Source organism: Leuciscus leuciscus (assembly GCF_965113295.1).
Source record: "Leuciscus leuciscus genome assembly, chromosome: 12".
Lineage (NCBI taxonomy): Eukaryota > Metazoa > Chordata > Actinopteri > Cypriniformes > Leuciscidae > Leuciscus > Leuciscus leuciscus.
In genome coordinates this window covers 20,383,236-20,406,841 of record NC_138736.1, presented here as the reverse complement: position 1 = coordinate 20,406,841, position 23,606 = coordinate 20,383,236, and the positions used below count along the sequence as shown (strand labels likewise).

General features: G+C 35.8%; 1 protein-coding gene and 1 long non-coding RNA gene across 2 annotated transcripts in view; both read right to left on the bottom strand.

Annotated features, from left to right (window-relative positions):
• Positions 1-23,606, bottom strand: part of LOC309511592 — a 134,709-nt gene that overhangs the window by 44,731 nt on the left and 66,372 nt on the right. The window lies entirely within an intron of this gene.
• Positions 15,809-23,370, bottom strand: LOC309510680 (uncharacterized protein; the record flags this gene model as incomplete). Its single annotated transcript, XM_082185553.1, has 9 exons — positions 23,311-23,370; positions 23,075-23,200; positions 21,143-21,190; positions 20,928-21,011; positions 20,662-20,748; positions 20,417-20,509; positions 20,051-20,134; positions 19,645-19,728; positions 15,809-15,843 (listed from the first exon to the last, which is right to left on the bottom strand). Exons 1-9 carry the CDS (start codon positions 23,357-23,359, stop codon positions 15,809-15,811), a joined length of 690 nt encoding a protein of 229 aa, XP_082041679.1. The 5' UTR covers positions 23,360-23,370.

Below are 23,606 nucleotides of genomic sequence, written 5' to 3'. Positions count from 1 at the left end.
AAAACAAAAAAAAAGAGATCTTAGTAGCCTACACTGTAAAATAATTTTTGCTGCATTAAATTAAGGCTGTATAGTCATTTCAACTGTTAAATCTTGAGTAATGATGAATTGCTTTTAACTAATGTTAATGTAAAAAAATTTTTTATTTTTTATCCTCTTTTGTCTACATTTACATAATACACCAACACTTGTATCTGTTCCCAATAAAGTGGTGGCTGAAATATGTGCAGTAAGTGGACATTTTCTAACTTTCCAAAGTAAAGAAAGTATAATACTTTGTAATGTCCATTTGTTTCCATTGCACTGGACAGTGAATAAACCCTCTCAGATAACTGTCATATGGAGGAACTAGCCTACCTGCAAGTGCATAAATAACTTTACTTAAGGGAATTATTAATTAATTTATATGGAATTTTGAAATTATCACTACTTTTACAGCCTAGCAAATGACTCGTCCAGTGTCCAGACTCTCAGAGACTCTATTGATTATTCTAACACATAAACTAACATCTAACACATAAACACATGCACACACACGTTCACATGAGTTGCAGAAAGAATGAAAGTGAGGAAAGAATGAGTTTTAAGAGATGAATTAAATGATGAATTCCCAAGTTTCTAGTAATATATGCACTTTGTAAAGCCTGACCTGAATGAACCATCAATCATTAATTGAACCCTTCTATCGTTTCTTAGGCGGGTTATTACATTTTACATCAATGCACTAGTTCAGCTAAGAGTCTGGAGACTACTTGCGTTTGGCTACTGCGTCTTTGAGTTGAAAAGGGGTTTTCCCTGGTCGTTGGTTGGCTGGCGGTCTTGTTGTTTCTGGAGTGATGTTCTTGGGTGGCCAATCATATTGGTGTGTTGGCGGATGAATGAAGTGTCTCTCTCGAGGCTAAAGTTTGAAGCTTTAAGCGGGCAAAGGCTGTGGAGTTGTGAACTAACTTTGTGGCAAAACTTAACTTATAACACCAGACACAATGGAAAGGAAACTGAAAAATGTAAAAGTAAAAGAAATAAAAATGAGACAAGAGTAGTTAGAGGGCTTGAATGAAGCTGTTAACCTATTTTCATCTGATCTTGATCTGCCTCTCTCTGATGCTTTGTTCGTATCCTGAGATTTTAAAACTGAGGTATTTGTCCAGCCTCTTCGAGAGGTTCTGACCAATTAGGTATCATCTTTGGCTCAGAAGTGTCTGTTTCTCCTCCCCTCACATAAATTACATGTTATCTGATTAGTCTCATAACTTTCCCGCTCTAGTAGAGTACAATTTGGACATGATTGATATAGTAAGAATACGATACATTTTACACAGATTTAATTCACAGATATCAAACACTCCAGGCTTGCATTAAACTATTCAATGGTTATAACAAATTGCATGCAAGTATGTGTGATCTAAGATAATAGTCACATAGCCCGGATAATAGCCCAGAGGCCTTCCCAAAGCCCACTGCAGGCCCGGAGGCCTTCCCAGAGCCCGCTGTCTGCCCGGAGCCCTTCCCAGATCCCGCTGCTTGCCCGGAGGCCTTCCCAGAGCCTGCTGCCTGCCCGGAGGCCTTGCCTGAGCCACCCAAGCTCCTTCCCCTGCCGGCTCCGCCCTGGTGCCCTGAACTGCCGGCGCCGCCCTGGTGGCTGTCTGTTAATCCTAATCTGCCCTGGTCCCCCGAGCTGCCGGCTCCGCCCTGGCTACCCGATCCGCCCCAGCCCCCATCCTGCTTCCACTCAGCGTTCCTGAACCTCCATCCCACTCCCTGTTCCGCCGCCGCGGAAAACTGTTTATTCTGTTTATCCGCCGCTTCACCTCTCTCTAGGACTGGTTGTGGAGCTTCTGGAAGCCGCTCCTTTGAGGGGGGGTAATGTCAGATCTGCTTCTGTGTCTTGTGCTCTGTGCGACTTTTATGTTGTAGTGTCTCTGTGTCTAGTCTCTGTGTTCTTTCCTGTGTCCTGTTGTAGTTTTGTCTTTTCCATGTTTATTAGTCTGCTCCAGGTGTGTCAGTTTCCCTTGTTAAGCTTGTTTACCCCTGTTTAAATAGCCCTTGTATTCTCTGGTTCTCTGCCGGTTGTTGTTTGATGTCATGCAGGTGTCTCCAGTTCCAAGTTCCAGTTCCAGTTTTAACCTGTTAAGCTGCAACGCCACTTTTGAAAAATCCCCAGAAATGACATACCCAAACTGAAACACATACAGTTCATGAACCCTTTGCACTAAAAGCACAAGTATGATCTCATTTGAAAGCTGACACCTGGTAGTTTATTGTAAATGTAGAATTAATTATTGTCATAATGAAAAAAACATTTTTTAAATAGCTTCAAAGTTTTGTAAAGTTATTAGAAATTTATTTTTATTAAACATATTCATGAAAATAAAATTGAAGTGGGCCCTGGAGCAATCTAGAAATGCACTGCAGCTAAAGCCATATGTGTGACCATGTTATATTTAAAATCTGAAAATGATAAGTCTAAAACTCTGTATTTGGTTAAATGTTTTTCAAGATCATGTCAAATTACTTTATTTTGATTAGACTCTAAAAATGCTACTGATGTTTAGTCATCATCTAAGTCATCTATTCAGTCTATTGTCTCTATTGTTTTGTGGTGCAAACGAGCCCCATTCAGTCTCAGTCTCCCCAGTACACATTCACACACCTCTCCAGCCTGGTTATGGATCTAAATATGCATATCTTTTGTCTGCATTATAGTTTCTAATGACTGGCTATTCACAGGCTATTCATAGGGTTTCAATCCCTAATTTATTTTATCAAAGTTCTCACTTATATTTAAAAACTGTATCAAATGCACTAAAACATTTGAGAAAAGCATTACTATTTAGAAAAAAAACCCATAAAAGAATAACTTCTAGGTGACAGGTGCACCTGAGCTAGCTAGCATGTTAGCTTAGCACACCATCAATACACGACCATTTATGAGATTAAAACTATGTTTGTGCTTCAAACTTATTTTATAACGCAAGTCGATTGTTTTAAATAATCTTCTGTGATCTAATTTGGCTTCAGATAAAAAAAAATTCAGAAAGAAAATATATTATTTATAGTATGCACGATGATAAAGTCTATATCGATTAGCATTACATTATAAATATAATCTATTATTATAAAAATACCTGGCATTGCTTGAAGAACACTCAAATATCATTTGCAATCATGTTTATTGTCTTCAAAACGTCTATATCTGCATATTACAGCGATCTCTGTGTTAGCTTTGTGTGTAGCTGCTATCAGTGACGTCCTTGAAGGTCACATGATTATGTCTCTTCTTCATGTTCCATATATGGAGTATTATTGTGCATATAGCGCCCTCAGGCTATTGGTATGAATTGAAAACACAGCACATCTCAGTAAGAAGCGCTCATAATGATTACATCGACGCATTTGGGTATAAATTCAATAAATATTATTCCTGTCTATAGAAATATGATGTGAATCTATGAGAATATATCAATATTTCTCAGGGCACCTATTATGCAAAATTCACTTTTACATGGTGTTTGAACATAAATGTGTGTTGGCAGTGTGTGAGCAAAACCACCCTAGAATGATAAAAATCCACCCAGTGTTTTTTTTACAATCTCAATAAATCATAAGCACTGTCTCAGAATGAGCTGTTCTCAGATTCAGCGCAATGTGACGTAGAATTGCGCAGGCCCCTCCCACGACTGTTGAGTGACACTTCAGTTTGAGCATAGACCCGCCCTGAGTGAGCTGGACACAGTCCGCCATTGTTCGACGCTTGAGCAGCTGTAGACAAGAATGTCACCTAAGCGATTGAGGTGTTTCGTTGTTGGATGTCAGAATGAACATGTCAGTCTTCATTTACTCTCGTTCTTACTCGAGGATGGATCTGTACCAACTGTTCGTGATCCAGATTACACTCTCCGGAGCGACAGGACTAACGTTACTGACCACGGCAGAAATGAAAGTGAGAGCGCGCACTTTATGACAGCTCATCGAATAGTTTTACGGATTTACAGTGTACCAGTTTATTAAGCACAGACTGAAAAGGTGTGTATATATTTGTTTGCTGTTAGTTGTAACGAGTGTTTTGTGTACTTCGCTGTGTATGTTCCATGATAATGAAAGGGAGAGAGAGAGAGTTTATGGATAAGACTTTAATGCTCACATCTTATACTGTGTTTATTTAGCTGTTCTTACAGTGATTCTAAGGTGGTGGTGGCGCAATGGATAAGACACATGCCTTTGGTGTGAGAGACCCGGGTTCGAATCCACTGTGAGACACCAATGTGTCCCTGAGCAAGACACTTAACCCCTAGTTGCTCCAGAGGCGTGCGACCTCTGACATATATAGCAATTGTAAGTCGCTTTGGATAAAAAGCGTCAGCTAAATGAATAAATGTAAAAAATGATTCTCTGGAGTAAAACTAACGCTTCATCTTTTGTGTGATGTACAATAAACTTCATTGAACTCATCAGTATATTTTGGTCATCATTCGGACAGGGTCTGCTACAGCAGGCTTGTATTAATAGTGGATAAAAGCAGATGACAAATAAGTTATAACCATAATTAAGCTAAACTATACCTGTTTAATCTCCATACAGTATATATTCTCTGGCGCTGTGGGCATTATTGTCCGACTCCGAGTCAAAATGAAACTACTGAGAGTTTCTGTTTTGATATTATCAGATGAGATTGTCCTGACTGAAGCGCAAGCTCGTGAGGCTCCGCCCCCTGGGCCGGCAGCAGCAGTTAATTTGCATTTAATCCTCTGAGGTCTGAGCTGTTTTCTGGGCCTGGAGGTGTTCTGACATGCTCTGACATTTGTGTTTTTTTCTGTTACTAGTGACATTTTCATGGCTAAAGTCTAATTACACTGTATTCAGCACAAACTCTGCTACAATAATATATCAGCAGCATGTATGTAAAAGTTTGTAGTTTTGAGATAATGACATTTATGCGTGGTTTGTGAAAATACAAAAAAAAATTGTCACTGAAATAAGGCCATGAAACCCATACTGATTATTTCTTCACAAGACTTTTGAAAATTGTATGACATAGCCTAGAATATTTGCTCCAAATCTATGTGAAAATCACCCTGACTGCACTGTAAAAAATGATGCAGGAGGGTGTTAAATTCAACCTGTGTAAATTAGTTATATTTTACTTAAGTATATTAGTTAGCAAGAAAAATATATTAAAATGGGTACATTCTAACTACACTACCTATTTTTTATCAGTAATATCGGCAACCTTAAAATAATGAGTAAAACATACCCCCAATTTATTAGTTCAGTGGTCGCAAATTGCACATGCGCCAACTTCAACGTCCAGGCGGGAATCACGGAATTCAAATTCAACGTCTTATAGCGAGACCACGAAGCTTTGAGCTCAAGGTAAGTTTTGTTTTGTTTGTTATTGTTGTTGTTTATCGTGTTGATATAACATAACACATATGTTAACTTATTTAATGGTAAGATTTAGTGTACCAAAAGATTTGTGTAATGTGCTCGCTTCTGTGTCGGCGCGGCCATAGACAGTATGGGCGCGGCGATTTCGCGTAGTTCCAGGGTCATATACACCTGCAAATGCGAGTAAAAATCTACATTCATGAGTAAAATATTAGTGTTATGTACATGGCTGAAATAAGTGAACAAAGAGCAGCGCACATTGCATCTGTGTTTGACAGAGAGAGACTGTTGACGGGTAACGTTAGGCGATCAAGGCAGAGTAAAACTGTTTGTGGTTTGCTGGATAATTATTTTTAATGTTTCCTTGCATTTATATGATGATCTCTGTGTTAGAAGGGATCAAATCATAAAGTACTTTTATTATTGTTATTTTTTACGGAGATATGATCATTATTGTGTGCATTTCTGTTGGATTATTTCACTTAATGTAACGTTAGCCTATGTCAAAAACGGTAGCTTAGTTATGTTAATATATTTGGGCAATTTGTATGTTTTCACTTGGGTTCGCGATGTGATTAATAATTCGTTATCCATATCCTCATTTAGCGTACACAAAATTGTTCACATATTATGCTAGCATATCACCTAGCTTTAACTGCTGCTCTCCTCTTTTGATTTTGCATCATGCAGATGTAATTATGCATCATGCAATAGCAGTGTTGTTGTTTTTTTAAGCAAGATGCAGCTTACAGTGATTTAAGCCTAAATGCAGTTAATTTATGTCTTGATTAAATCTATAATCAAAAATTAATAATTAAAACATTTCTTACTTTCTTTTTCTTCCACAGAAAGATCTTTATGAAAACATTTGAAGACCGTGCAAGAAGAATATTATAAGTTCAGCCACAGACTGTTTCATCCCATGAAGGTGTTTATTTTGAATGGGAAGTGTTGAAGAAGTTTTATAACGTAAGTGGTAAAACTTTACAATAAGGTTTCATTTGTTAACATTAGTTAATGCATTAATTAAGATGGACTATTAATGGGCAATACAATATTAATCTTTACTAAGATTTACAGTCGTTCATTGTTCATATTAGTTCACAGTGCATTATAATGTTAACAACTTTTTATTATAATAATTAATTGATAAATGCTGAAATTAACATGAACTAAGATTAATAAATGCTGTAGAAGTGTTGTTCATTCAAAGTAGTTAAAGTGATAGCCTAGTTCACCCAAACATTTAAGTTATGTCATTAATTACTCACCTTCATGTCGTTTCAAACCTGTAAGACCTTCTTTTATCTTCAGAACACAAATAAAGATATTTTTAATGAAATCTGAGAGATTTCTCTCCCTCCATTGACAGTCTACAACTAACTCATTGACTCATTGTTAAACAAATCCATATGAATTAAGTGGTTAAGTTCAAATTTTCTGAAGAGAGTGTGAATGTTTATATGTGAATAAAAGCCTACATTTAATCTGTTCATCATATAAAGTGATTGTAATTCATAAGGATTAGTTTTACGATCTCTTTATGAACTTTTTGAAGCTTCAAAGTTGTGTAGACTGCAAATGGAGGGACAGAAATCTCTCAAATTTCATCAAAAAGACCTTCATTTGTGAACATAAGTCTTATGGGTTTGGAACGACATGAGGGTGAGTATAGCCTAAATGATGACAGAATTTAAAGTTTTGGGTGAATAACCATTTAACTAATGTTAACTAATGAAACCTTATTGTAAAGTGTTATCACGTGAGTGAAATTAAGTTGTATGTCGCTTAAAATTGGATGTTGAATAAAGGTTATTTTTTACCTACATTAATTTGTGTTAAGTTTATAACAAATGTAATGTTTGTTTGTATCCATATTACATGTCAGTCCATTAAGGTAAATGAGATCTGTTTGAAATAACAAAATGTGAGAGAGATTTAATGTTGCTTTTAATGTATATTCTGACTTCCCATTATTTTTAAATTGAAAGTTTTGAAGAAGTTGTATGTTATATGAATGTAAGAGGGCTCTTTTGTAGTTCCTTTGTTAGTTTGAAATGTTTGTTTTTTGGTCAATAAAAAAGTAATAGATGAAATATCCTGTGTCTGGCCATTTTTAGGTAAATTTAACCGTCTCTGAATAAGTAATTTTTAATTATTTCTATTGAAAAATTAAATAGATGGACTTTTGCCTGCTAACAATAGAGTAATTATTACTCAGTAATTAGTTGTGTAATGTATTGAGAAATATTAGGTAGACTTTACCTAATTTTGTTTAGTATGTCATAGCCATTAAATGTAGGTACTCTCTATTCAAAAATATGGGATGAAATCTACCCAAACAAAGTGAGTGCAAATTGTTACCTCAATTTTATTGGGTAGATTCTATAGGTTTGTTTTTACAGTGTACATATGTTTGAGCAGATATCCACAAACAGTATTTAACAGTAAACACGGGTCTAAATAGTATAATATTCACCATATATCTAGCAACAGTTCAACTGCAATGTGAAGTTTATGCAACAATACCATAAACTAATAAGTAAGAATTTCTTACCTTACATCTTTCTTGTCTTCAAATCGCGTTCTTCTTCTTCTGATGTAAATCCAATGTAAGCTCACAGCGCGTCTTCCAAACTCGACGAAAAGCAGAGACTTGTGAAGTGTTTTGGTGTTTTGTGTTTGAGGTAACGAGGGCGTTCGCGTTCCATGTGGAGATTTGCATGTGAATCTCTTTTGCGCGAGTGGGCGTGTCGAATTAAAAAGTAATTAGCAAGCGTTTGAGATACTGGACATCCTGTTGGTTTTATACAAATTACTTAAACACAGAAAATTTGTTTTCAGTTTGAATCCGATCATTTAAAAGTACACACTTAAATGTTAAAGGTGTATGGCTCATAAATGTGTGAGAAGGATTCGCTGAGTTTTGTTTCAGTTTATAGACGTGCTCAAGAAAAAAAAGTTCACCGCGACGGAGAGGCAGAACGCACACCCTGTTTATTTTCTTTATTTTACAAAAGCACAATGTTTTGATTTGATTGTAAGTGGACACATACAAAAGTAGAAATATCACAGATTCTTTTTTTATATTTCTTTTTTCTGTATAACCATAAATGACGGAGTAATTTAAGTTTATTGTACTACAATGTGAAGAAAATCCAGCAAAACGCGGGGGCTTGTTTTCCGACCTCAGAGGGTTAAAGGGATACACACTAAAACAGTGCGTTTTTCTGAGCCCCAAAAAATTAGAATTTAAACATGCTGTAAAAAAATATCTGTTGGGTATTTTGAGCTAAAACTTCACATACATACTCTGGGGACATCAGAGACTTATTTTACATCTTGTGAAAAGGGTCATAATAGGTGCCCTTTAAGAGATTTCAGACCTTTGTTTCAGAGCTCAGGTTAAACTGAGGTCTTTGAGAAGATGAAGGTCTGTTTTGAATCTATGTCGTGGTATCAAACAACATATGTCGTTATCTTGGTGGGGCTCAAGCTGTGCCCTCTCCAAACCAATCCATCTTTTAAAAACTGCCTAAGGTTTGCATCTTCTTCCTTTAGCTAGGATAATCTTTTACAAGCTTGCATGGCCATAAAGTACTTACCATAAAGTAAGCTAGGGGTTTCTAGACTGAATGGCCTCCCAAATGGCAGATCGTCTGATTTAGGCTCCTGCATGTTGATCCGGAGTTTCTATGGAATTTTGCTTCTTGATCAGTCTGAAAGCTTCATTTGTGTCTGGTTCGCCCTCACGTCATACACTCTGCTGAGTCCATTTTGGTTTTAGAGTCCTGTATTCTGTCATGGTAGGTGGCTGTATATAAGTGCACGATGAAGAAGTCAACTGAAATAGTCTTTAATTCTAAATTCAAACACAATAAACAGGAGAATCATCAGGAAATAACACAACCACATACACATCAACGCAAACCAATACAGGACAAAGACCAGACTGAAACTGAGGGCTAATATATACAGCAGAGGTCGGCAACAGGTGGCCCAGCAATAATATCTGCCCGGAGCCAGATTATTTTGATAGCGGCTGGTTCTGAAATAGATCTGTCATGACAGCAACAGTTTCTCACAATCACTTCGTCTTTAGCGATTTTGCCTTCAAAATAGAATGTTTTTGCAGCAATGTTTTATTTTAAAAGATGAATTGAGAGCTTTTAATTTGAAAAGTTCTGAAAGACATTCAAAGAGTCTGTGGACTGCAGATAAGACACACCGGCTTTGCATTCACAAAACTAGGTAAAATGAACGCATAGTTGTTTTTCCATTCTTCTTTGTATGCCCTATTTTTTATGTCAACTTTCCACTTTAGACTCTTTGATAGTGCCATTTTCTCTCACCAGCTAGCTTAAATGTTAACCCCCTGAGGTCTACGGTATCGCCGGCGATACCAGCTCGCTTTTTTTTTATTAGTGTAAAAGAAACTCATAAATACTCTGTTGACTTTGATTTTCCATAGGAGTTTCATACATCAATCGATTCTGTTAAATGTGTATTATTTTTGTGTATACTCACAATAAAAACAGTGTTGTGCTTTTTGCCAAATAAAGAAAAATAAACACGAAGCGAGTTCTGCCTTCTCTCTGCCAGTGAAGTCCATTCTGAAACGCGTCCGAAAATTAACAATAACTCAGCGAATACTCAGTCAAACAGACATACAGACACACAGGCATGAAGCTTGAATTCTCTTCTTTTAAATGAAGTAATTTATATAAAAAACAAATATTCTCATCTTGTGAAATCTGTATTAAAAGAGAGCGATTCCAGTCGACCTAATTACAGCTAATTCAGATGTAATGTGACTCCGCCCACGGAGAGCGCGCGCTATTCAAACGCAAATGGCTGAGGCAATCCTGTGAACGCCCCCATCAGCTCGAGAAAACACACAAGTTTATTTAGATCATTACTTGTTTACACCGTCTTGCAGCGCTGTGAGGAATAATACTAATGGAAAATGTCCCTCAGAAGTGCGGGTATATCGAGGAGCGAGCTGAGTACGTTTTTTCCTTCTCACGTGAATTTCTTCACGTGGGTTTCTGTTTATGAATTAATAAACGGCAGAGATGCGCGCTGTTTACCACAGCTGGCAAAGACAGTTTAAATTTAAATCGCGTGTGTGAATGAATGATGATGTTTTAGCAAACTGTATTGCTATACTGAGATAAGTAAACATCGACTGAATGTTGAAATAAAATGTAGGCTATTTGTATAAGCAACGTATTAAACTGCAAATTAACAATATGCCCTAATATTTCATGAAAACAACGTTACAGTCAGACGAAATATGAAAGACAACATTTTGTTGACTAGATTTGGGTACAGTTTTTACTGTAGAATATACTGCCACATCAAATAAGCTTTTGTTTAGCAATTTCTATACATAAAATACTTTTTTTGTCAAAAATAAAGTCATCAACTAAGATGTTAGCTGTTCCAATGTTGGTTATATTCAAACTAATGAATACATAGATAAAATGTAGGCCTATAATCATTTTTTTTACAAAGAAAGAGTACACTTGAAATATTGTTGAAATTGTAATTATTGTTGTAGCCTAATTGTAACCGTTTTAATAAAATAGCAAAACATATTTACAAGATAGATGTAAGCAAAATCTTAAATGGTCAATATAAGTCTTCTTCTAAATATATCTTTTGTCCTTGCATTGTGGCTCAGTCAGTGTCACACCTGAGTGAATGGCTCATCATTATGCAGAGTGGGTGTATTCTAAGGTGTAAACCACTCCTCGTTCACGCCCCCTCGCATATTGGCTTTCCAAGCAAAACCTGTTTTACATCAATTTAAATCAATGTATGGTTTTATGTGAACGATAAAGCAAGACTATTTTCACATAATTTTGAAGAAAAAACTATAGGCGACGACATCCAATAGTCAAAAGACTTATTGCCACATATTTAGTATGTGTTTTGTGGCCTTATTTCAAAAAATTTAATTTTTAGTTTTTTCAATAACCACGCATAAACATTATTCTCTCAAAAATGAAAACATGTACATACATGTGGCTCACATATTATTGTTGTCCTGTTTGTGCTATATAGAGTGAATTTACACCTTTGCCATTAATATGTTTATAAGCAACTGAAAAAAGCACAAATGTCAGAGCATGTCAGAACACCCCCAGGGCCCAAAAAACCGCTCAGACTCCAGAGGGTTAACATCACTCTGCACACAACATAATAGCATACCTCCAGCACACAAACAATAAAAAAAATAATAGTTTAGTACGTGAGGATGAGGAATAATTCTGAATGTAAAAGTAGGCTTATTGTTAATGACTGTCCTACTACAGGATTTAACACAGAGTAACAGCTCTCTACCAGTTTACAAAATACACTGTAACAGCCTGTCACAAGCAAATTCTAGTTGCTTTTTTCATCAAATTTTTTTTTTTATTATCCTTTGATTATTTTCTAGCCCGCCATCTATTGGAGGATTTTTTTTTTTTTTTTTTTTTTTGGTGACCCCTGATATACAGCAAACAAAGGAGCAAGCGAGATAATTAACAAGGTGATTAACAAGAAACAGGTAAATAGGATGTGTAAGCAGCCAATTCTATTACTTTAAAGCAGCTGAGGGCTGCTGGACGGTGCTTGTTAATGGACGCGCACGCTTAGGTTGTTATTCACTGCAATGTCCACACAATATAATATGCTTACATTGTAGATTTATTTTACCGTGACTGGTCGTCATTTCTAGTAAGCAAGAGTCCAACAAACAGTCAATAAATCCACAGTTCCAAGTACTTCACCAGTACAGATTTCATACTGCATAGCATAACTTAGCATAGTGTAGTGGTCAAAAACTGTGTGCACCTCCCCTCCAGCAACACCTGTAACCTGAAGGAAGGTTCCTACCTATATTCAGTAACCAATTACCCAAATAGAGACCCCTACTGGACACACACTTACATAACAAGGTTTAAATAAAGGGAAAATGGCTCTTACAGGATGAATAAATCCTCGACCGGCCCAAAAGTGAAGCGGCCCACCGGGAATTCTCCCGATTACCCACCCCGGGCCTGGCCAACTGGAATAAAGAAAGTGATCAGCGTGATTGATATTCAAAATGGTAAGCAAGTGCTGCTTTTTTTATGGTTTGTATATCTGCAGTCCTAGTTTCAGTTTCCCTTTTTGAATGACTTGAAGTAGACTATTGACACCTGCTGATGTAGACAGATATTTAATTACACACAGGTATGGAACGCATGTGCTAGCTGACAGTCACCTTTAGTCCTTTTGGTGTGTTCAAGCTCGCATTTTGGCCGAGACACAGCCGACGAGAGGCGACAACACAGTCAGCTTTCATCGCCACTAGTTCTTTGACGTCAGTTTGGTGTGTCCCAGGCTTTACATGAGAAACCTGGTCATATGGTCAGGAAACAATCTCTCCCTCAACATCAGTAAGACTGTGGAGATGATTGTGGACTACATGGGAAACACAAGAAAGGAGACTACACACCGTTCTTCAATATGGAGAGGGGTTATAGAGAATGCCTTATGCCCTTCTTTCTTTTATGGACCAAAACAGCATGAAGCTTTTTTAAAAAGATGTAAAAGTATCACAGAATGGTTATTTCAAGTATGCTGGGGGTATACGATATGAAATTTAATGTATTATTTAATTATTATTTAAATCCCGAACTTTGCCGTCAGTCTTCACTTCACAGCTACATGACGTGTGCATTGGTGTGACATTTGCGCACAGCAGTTCACTCCATCTTGCCCACAAAAAGCAGACAAGTTGTGAGAAATCAAGATGAACAAAAACGCAACACGAATTAGAATCCATTTACCTTCTTCTCTGAGGTGTGCCCTATTTTTCTTTATCGTAACAAGAAGTGATCGCATTCAAATCTGTCAACTGTCATCAGACAAACAGAGTTCCACTCCAACTCAGTGAAGAATGTAAACAGATACTTTTTTTATGATTTCTAGATGTTGAATTTCGTGTCATGCTCTTGCTAATCTTGATTTCTCACAATTTGTGTGCTTTTTCTGGGCAAGACGGAATGAACTTCGGCACAAGTCGAGTAACACGAACAAGCACGTCGCATAGCCTTGCACTGAAAACCAATGGCCAAGGTCAGGATTTACATTAAATAATAGCCTATGTTAAATTTAGTATTGTATACCTCCAGAATACTTGGAATATAAGACATGTGTCGGTGAGTTTATTCTGTGATGCACATTGCCATTATATGGACGAGCTCGAGCAGGACATTTTTATTTTTAAAATCTAATTTTGTGGTCCATAAAAGAAAGAAGGGCATACGCCATTGGAATAACACCAGGGTGAGTAATTTATTACTTAATTTAAATTTTAGGGTGAACTACCTTTACATCACTGGGGGCTTCACTTGATCTCACCATCAACACCAGCAGAAACGTACTCGGCTCCCTGAGATTAAGGGAGCGGGTATTGCGTAGCTATACGCTATGGGAAAACTCCTTTTCTCAAGAGAATATTGAAGTCTTTATTTGAACCCTCTGGGGTCTGAGCTGTTTTCTGGCCCATGAGGTGTTCTGACATGCTCGGACATTTGTGCTTATTTCTGTTACTTGTGACATTTTCATGGCTAAAGTCTGATTACACTGTATTTAGCACAAACTCTGCTACAATAATATATCAGCAGCATGTATGTAAAAGTTTGTAGTTTTGAGATAACATTTATGCGTGGTTTGTGAAAATACAAAAAAAAAAATCGAAACCCATACTGATTATTTCTTCACAAGACTTTTGAAAATTGTATCACGTAGCCTAGAATATTTTCTCCAAAACTATGTGAAAATCATCCTGACTGCTCATTCAGATAAGACAATATATTGATTTAAAATTTGTAAGACGTGTTTTCTGTAAGAAAGCTTTATGCGAAGAGGTGTGATCACATCATTAATATGTATGGCTTTCACACCTGAGAAAGACAAAGACCCACCCCTAATGCCCTATTAGGAGCTATCAAGCCCTATCATTTTGAGCAACCTTGCACAAAGAATGAGGAGATTTAACCCCCTAAGGTCGGCTATCACGCCGGCGCGATAGGCTCGCTTTTTTTCTTATCAGTGCAAGAGAGACTCAAAATACTCTGTTGACTTTGATCTTACAAAAAAGTTTCATACATCAATCGATCCTGTTAAGTGTGCATTTTTTTTTGTGTATACTCACAATAAAAACAAAGTGTTGTGCTTTTTGCCAAATAAAGAAAAATAAACATGATGCGAGTTCTGCTTTCTCTCTGTCAGTGAAGTCCATTCTGAAACGCGTCTGAAAATTAACTGTAACGCAGCGAATACTCAGTCAAACAGGCATGAAGCTTGAATTCTCTTCTTTTAAATGAAGTAATTTTTATAAAAAACAAATATTCTCAGTTTATGTAATATGTATGAAAAGAGAGAGATGTCAGTCGTTCTCATCTCATCTCATTAAGTTTTAATGTGACCCCGCCCACGGAGAGCGTGCGATATTCAAACGCAAATTATCTGAGGCGATCCATGCAAACGTGAACGCCCACATCAGCTGGATAGCAAGTTCACTTTCAGACTCATGTACTTTACGACGCTGTGAGGAATAATACTATCTTAACCCTCTGGGGTCTAAGGTGTTTTTGGGGCCCTTGGGATGTTTTGACATGCCCTGACATTTCTGCTTTTTTCAGTTATTTATAAACATGTTAATGGCAAAGGTGTAAATTCACTCTATATAGCACAAACAGGGCTACCATAATATGTGAGCAACATGTATGTAGATGTTTGTATTTTTAAGAGAATAATGTTTATGCGTGGTTATTGAAAAAAATTCAAATGAAAGTTGCTGAAATAAGACCACAAAACTCATACTAAATATGTGTCCACAAGACTTTTGACTAATGGATGTTGTCGCTTCGAGTTCTGGCTTCAAAATTATGTGAAAATAGTATTGCTTTATCGTTCACATAAAACAATACATTGATTTAAATTGACAGGTTTTGCTTGGAAAGCCAATATGCGAGGGGGGCGTGAAGGAGGAGTGGTTTACACCTGAGAATACAATGTCCCACCCATTATGCGTAATGACTTGCATAATGAGCCATTCATTCAGGTGTGACACTGACTGAGCCACAAGAATGAATGCAAGGACAAAAGATATATTTAGAAGAAGACTTATATTGACCATTTAAGATTTTGCTTACATCTATCTTGTAAATATGTTTTGCTATTTTATTAAAAAGGTTACAATTACAACAATAATTACAATTTCAACAATATTTCAAGTGTACTCTTTCTTTGTAAAAAAATGATTATAGGCCTACATTTTATCATATGTATTCATTAGTTTGAATATAGCCAACATTGGAACAGCTAACATCTTAGTTGATGACTTTATTTTTGACAAAAATTGTATTTTTATATATTATATTCACTCAAACTCCTGAAGAGGACAGACTTTGTAGACTGTGTGAGTTAGGAGAGGTTGAAAATGAAACTCATTTTGTGTTATATTGTCCATGTTATGATGATTTTAGAAATGTATTATTTGGTGAATTGTTTGTTAAAAAGCCTGAAATGTTCTGGATTAGTGATGACGACAAGATGAAATGGTTGTTTAATTTTAATGTGTTTAAATTGGCTACTTTTGTTTGTAAAGCCTGGATGCGGCGGCAGACTTGTTTATTTAAATAAGTTCATGTATGTTGTGCCATACTGTCTTACAACTGGTTTTTTTGTTGGTGATATTGGTGTCTTACAAGCCCATTAGGGCTGGGCATACAGTAGTATGCAAGACACAATAATAAAAACTATTCATTCATTCATTCATTCATTCATTCATTCATATATATATATATATATATATATATATATATATATATATTAGGGGTGACCCCGAATAGTCGAAGATTCGATGCTTCGATAGGAGGAGCCTGATTCGACTACCAATCTCACGGTCGAATCTTCGCAGAGGTGTTATGAAACGAGGATCATGCCACTTTGGCTATATGAGGGCGCTCAATGTCTGATTTCACATAAAACTAGCTTTTATGTCAATACGTTAATATTCAGCCTATTATGATAATGCTGTAGGCCTATATAAAAATGTGCAAAGAAAGAAGCTTTTAATAAATATTTTTTAACGTGCGTGAATAAATCCAAACACCCCGTGACAGATTTAAGTTTCACTTTCAATCCGTGACCTACGGAAGCCCTGAACCGCAACGTAAAAAAAAAAAAAATTATCCGTAAAAAAAAAAAAAATTACGTAAAAAAAAAAAAAATTATGTAAAAAAAAAAAAAATGCTATCATTTCGAGATTAAAGTCGAAATGTTTCGAGATTAAAGTCGAAATGTTTCGAGATTAAAGTCGAAATGTTTCGAGATTAAAGTCGAAATGTTTCGAGATTAAAGTCGAAATCTTTCGAGATTAAAGTCGAAATCTTTCGAGATTAAAGTCGAAATCTTTCGAGATTAAAGTCGAAATGTTTCGAGAATAAAGTCTTCCGTAGAAGTTGTGTGTGTGCTTGCCGTTATTTCACATTGCCGCACAGGCATTCATGCGTGTGCGTGTGTGTAAATACATGCGCTTGTGAAGTCGAACTGCCGTCTATAATAGACACCGTACGTTCTGGATACATTTTAAGTGCATCATTCTGTATCCAATCATTTGGCCGGATCCCGTGATTTCCTCAAATATAATAACCACTGGTGGTTGAGGAAAGATTCCCTGAAATGATTGTAAAGCGCTTTTAAGTGTAGGCCTACAGTAGACATATGAAAGCGCTATATAAATGCCTCATTCATGCATTCATTCATTCATTCATAAAGCTGGATATCTTGATCCAGTCTGACAGTATATTTTATAAAGTCCTATAGCCTAATGTCATGTTGTAGAATATCCCTTTGTTGAAAGCCCAGATAAAAGTAAAAAGCTATCATTTTGTATAGATCCAGTTCACACACACACACACACGCATGAATGCCTGTGCGGCAATGTGAAATAACGGCAAGCACACACACAACTTCTACGGAAGACTTTATTCTCGAAAGATTTCGACTTTAATCTCGAAACATTTCGACTTTAATCTCGAAACATTTCGACTTTAATCTCGAAACATTTCGACTTTAATCTCGAAATGATAGCATTTTTTTTTTTTTTTTTACATAATTTTTTTTTTTTTTTTACGTAATTTTTTTTTTTTTTCGGATTTTTTTTTTTTTTACGTTGCGGTTCAGGGCTTCCGTGGTGACCGACAGAGGAGCGTCTTCGCGGCAAGGATTTAAATCTTTAACAATGTCTGGGATAAGAAAATCTAATGTGTGGATGTTCTCCAAGGCTGGATTTAGCATCAGGAAAACCATAATCACACTTCTGCCGGCCAACGTAAACATGTTTCACGCATAGACTGGGTTTCACATTAGAATGTATTTTATCCGCGCGCACAATTTGAAAAGACTCCAACGGACAGACAGAGTGAAAGACTTTCAGGATTTGTTCTCTCGATCAGGTACAAGTGATTTCAAAACTTTTCAGCCGGTTCTAATTTTATTTTTGGATGCTGTGAACATTTTTAGCTAAAAAGACTGCCTCTCCAGTTTAGCATTTATTGTTGTTTCTGCAGTTAAAAAGACAAAGTTGAAAATTCTGGCTACTATCGTTATTTTAATAATTTCTTTATTTTTATTTTATTTATTAATCTGTCAGGGTTATCTAATCTAACTATTTGTGGCTTGTGTTTTGAATATAGGCTATGTTCCCCTGCACTTTAGGCATTTTGCACACATTTGCTCCTCATCTTGTGACTTGATTCTGATTTGTTTCGTTTTGTATTTTTATTTATTAGAAAGGTATATTCTGTTCTAATTTAATTTAGTAAATTAATTGTTTATTTTTTCGGTGCATCGATGTGGTTTACCAATTCTTGGTATCAAAACATTGGGAAATCACTTGTGGAAATACAAATATCAAAAATTTAATTTCAGATAGTAAAAACTGTAATTCTTAATAAATGTAATTGTTATTGTGTGGTTAATTATCACAATAGGATGCCATTCAAATTCAAATGGTCATATAAAGATAAATACAAAAACAGTATGCTTTATGCCTATCTACAAATATACAAGACAAAGTAATTACTTACTGGATGTGGGTATTGGAAATACATCCATGCTGTGGCCAGTTGGAGCCCTTGGTGTTTCTGAAATAAACATTTAAAACTCAGTTCATACCAAGAGAAAGAGAAAAAATAGCTGCACTTCATATTGCATTTTCAAGATAGGAACTACAAACTAAACAGATGCACTTCTTTTGATTTGTATTTTAATTTTATACTTGGTCATGTTCTACTTGAAATTGTCCACCCCCCCAAAATCAGTTACACAACAATGTAATCTAATTAGTTACCATGTCTAGAATTTGTAATTGTTTTATTTATTTTTTGCTCTGATGCTCTCAACTATTTTCAATGTAAGTCTATGGGGTGGTTGCTAGGGTGCTTTAACAGGTTGCTAAGGGTTTCAGGGTGGTTGCTAATGTATTCTGGGTGGTTGCTAGGTGGTTACTATGGTGTTCTGGCTGGTCACTATGGTGTTGCTAGATGGTAACTGTGGAGTTTTATAGAGTTCTTAACATGTTCTTAGCATGATTTAGCTAATCACTCAGCTAATCACAATTAGCATCTGAAGCTGTAGTGTTTATGAAAAAGAATAAAGTATATATATATTAATAATTGCATGAATATTTAAATATGATGCATTTCGTTGGTAGTGTAAGGTTGGAATTATTTATTTTTTTAAATGTACTGTAAGGAAAAACCAATGTTTTGATTATTTTTTAAAAGGCTGTTACAGTTATGACATTATGACAGTGTTTTGGTGGGTATGTTTTAAAAATTACATTATGAGCTCAAAATTATGAACACTTTACGACTTTAACATTGTAATTTCTATTATTCACATTATGTGCAGTTATTACAGTTTGTTTTGTTAATACATTATGAGTTGCTATATAACCTCCTATTTCAATCCAGTGTAAAATAAATATATAAATAAAATAAAACCTCCTATTTCAATCAGATATAAAGACAGTCTGCCACATGTAGGTGCATATCTTTTTCATATGCAGTGGCGTCTGCATGGGTATATACCAATGTTTCCACAACAATACAGTAAGTGTATTTATTTTACATGTGTTGTCTTTCTGTTTCTGGATAAACAGGAAACTCACACGACAGTCAGGTATTGATTTTGATTTGATTATCTTACCATGTCTAGAAGTAGAAGTGGAGTGCCTTCTATGGTGTGATCGAATGGATGAGTTTGATCGCTCCCTTATTGGGGTGGAATGCACTGTAACACAAACGTGAAATGTTTATGTTTATGAAATAAGAAAAAAAATCCCAATATGATAAAGACATTTACAATATGAGAAAAGTAGTACAATATAAACTCCAACATTGTTATAATTATATTTTTTTAAACATATGAACATTGGTGTTCCCAATTGTTGTTTATCATTTACAGTGCAATTATTGTTATAATAACATTATATAGTAGTATAATAAATAATAATAATACAGTGTTATACGACATGCGCAATAATATTACAGTGTCAAACAAATAAAAATAAAAACTCCTATTTCTTGCCAAAATTTTGATTTGATTATCTTACCATGTCTAGAAGTAGAAGTGGAGTGCCTTCTATGGTGTGATTGAATGGATGAGTTAGATCGCTCCCTTATTGGGGTGGAATGCACTGTAACACAAACAATTGCAATTTACAGTGCAATTATTGTTATAATAACATTATATAGTAGTATAATAAATAATAATAATACATTTGAACTGGATTTACATTATGGTTTGTTAATACATTATGAGTTACTACATAGTTCAAATCCTCCTTTTTCAATCAGATATAAAGACAGTCTGCCACATGTAGGCGCATATCCTTTATTCAGTGGCGTCTGCATAGGTATACACACACTATGTACCAATGGTTCTGCAACAATTTTATCTAACAAGTTGATTTTCTTACCATGTCTAGAAGTAGAAGTGGAGTGCCTTCTATCACTTCCATGGTGTGATCGACTGGAGGAGTTTGATCGCTCCCTTATTGGACTAGGGTTATCTTCAACATACGCAATCAAACAATTAACATCATAATCATCTCCAGAATAACAGCACTTTTTCATGTGATGTTGCTTAGCTCACTTCCATAGCTTATCCCATCAGAACCATCCAAAAAGTGTAATGATTGTTACACACAAAGCTTAACATTACCTGGAATTTCAATTTCATCATCTTCTGAAGATGAATCTGGCAGCTGTTGGCTCTGAGTCAACTGGTCATTCTGATCCATGGATAATTCTGCAAGAAGAAAAAAACAATCAAACAGGACCTTTTTAATCTGATGTGATTTGAAATTACTTTTTTTTTTTTTACTTTTATATTATACAGAGAACTTAAATAATGTGATTATTTACTGTACACTACAATAAGCAATACTGTTCTCTGTTCACTGGATTAAGCTAGCACTCTTGATTTACCTTCAGAAGTGGTGTGGACAATGGTAGCAGGAGTTCGGTTTTTCAGGAGTTCGGGAGGCTTTGGAAATGCCTGCAAATTCTTATCTGAAACAGTCAAAAGGGTATTTATACATCACTCTGCACACTATGTTGTGATAAACCTAAACTAAACAAAACTAAAATAACATAGAAAATCCTTATTTCTAATAGGTTTCGAGAAATGTATTCGCCCTCACTTGACTTGTTCTTGACTTTTGAGACATCATCTTCTGAGTTAAACGACCCTGCAATTATTACATCAGTAAGCCTTGTTTTTGCAAGTAAAAAAATAAAATAAAAAATGAAGGGCTCGACATTAAGCCTTGACGTGCTTGTCCTTTGGACAAGTAAGTTGGTCATTCCCTTTGTAAAAAGTTGCTTGTCTGGGGAAAAATATAATTTATTCTGTAGCAACATTCTTAGAGTTCTAGAAATTAAATCTACATCTTTGTGATATTTACCCCAAGGACATTTTTTTTTTCACCTTTAACAGGAAAACATTTTCCCCTAATGTTGTAAAATATATGCTTCATCTTTCATGTCAGATTCTTAAATTTGATCAATAAATTAAATTAGGATATCACACTACAGCTGTTACCAATCAAATTAGGCCTAAATCAATACCTACACTGCAAAATTACAAAGACATTAAATAAAGTTTTGCGATTGTTCAAAATATATTATATTTTTTCATATACAAATAAGAAATGCTGGGTGTGTGTGTGTGTGTTGGTCAATATTCGTTCAAATGGCTGATTCATTCAAGATTGAGGCAATTGTTTATGAATAGGTTATTGAATCGATTCGTTCAAAACGCTGAATCATTAAGCAATGAAACCCTCTGGTTGAGTGTTGCTGTGAGGTGCAGTTTGGTTCTACTGTGGTCTCTGTTTGGAACTTTTTTCGCTGCTGAAATAGAACAAAAGCAGTCAATATTGCGTCAAAAAAGTAAGTAGGCCTACTTATTTACTGAACTGTTGTACGAAATCAGTCACATTTTCAATCGTTATGGTATTCAGGAAAACGGCACTTGGTCGTGTTATGTTGCTTAACTGTAGCCTATCATATGCTAATAATATGTAATATGTTCATATATAGGCTACAAATATAAAAACTCCACATTTGGGATTTTTACCACAGTATGTTAACCCGTACTGTGTTAAAAACGCGGAGCGCTTTCAAAGGCCAATGAAAGCTACTGTCAGTTAAGTCCTATTCGGACACTAATTGTTTATCATGGGCTGGGCGGGCTCGTACGGTATTTTAAACATTTACAGGTAAATGTAAATCAGGTAAGTGATTTTATTGCCGCCCGAATCCATAATGTCAGTGTTTTTACCCTCGTAAAAATCCCTGGCAAAATTGTTTTTTGACAAACAATGTTGTCAGTTTTTTTGGGGGGAATTTAATTGCAAATCTGAATCCACATCTCTGAGTTTACAAGAAAAGATTCAAAATTCACTGTTTAAATCCTTTTTGATCACTACCGAGTACCGTATGTATAAGATGTAGGGCTACACTTTTATTACTGAAATGCTGGAAAGTATTTACAAGAACGTTCACTATTTCATCGCAGCTCCACATCAGCGAACAAAAATGGGAAAGAGATGAAAGCACGTAAAAAATTGTAAATGGTTATTGAGGCAGAAATTTATGATACAATTTTAAAATATGTAGGCTAGGCTATTATAGGCTATTATAGTTTGGATTATTTTTTATAATATCCCATGAGTCCTATAATGCAATTTCAACTATTTCTGAAGTGCTTCTTTTATAAAGAACAGCGCTTTCTCGCATAACTCAGTGAAGCAGCCCCTGCACGAGAGAATAGGCTAATTGATTCTCGAGCCCAATGATATCAACCAATTCAGCACCATCGCCACGGACAGCACCGGGTAACGTCGAAGCGGCTGACTAAGGTATAGTTCGGGGAACACGCCTAATGGTATACCTTTAATTAAGTTATACCTTAAGAGTTTTCATAGCGCGCTAAGAAACAACGTTATCGGGAAACCGATACCAGTCTACTTGTCTGGTCGGGCATGTAAAATTCTCTTCCACTTGCCCCTTCAAAAAATCCACTCCCGAACAAGCAGACAAGCAATTTTGGAGAACAATTATGCACTTACATTCCATATAATCGTCATGTTTCCTCTTTTTTACAACTCTCTTTTTATATGGCATAGTGGTGATATTTTCGTGGTCAGTTTGGGCTGATGACGTGTAATCATAAAGCTCACAGTCTTTCTCGTTTTCTACAAAATAAATCACCAAGTTAAATAGAAATGTACAGTAACCTGTATGTAAATAACGCAGAGAAATAATAACAACACCAAATTCAGTAGGTCATTATGTGTATTTGTACCTGATGTCATTTTTATTTTCACCAGCAGGAAAGTGAGCCAGTCCTCCATGGGGTTTAACTTTTTTTATGGGCTGACTGCACCTGGGTCTTTGGCCATCTCACAATCTTCTCATCTTCAAGGATCCAGTTTTTTGGGATGACACCCTCAAAATGTTTGTCACCCTCAATCCAAACAGCCCTTGCAAAAAACATGTCTGAAACTACAAAAGGGCAAAAAAAAAAAAAAAAAGAATGCTTCATTTTTCATTATATTTCATGCAACAAAGGGAAGATGGCATATCCTCCACAGTGTGGTA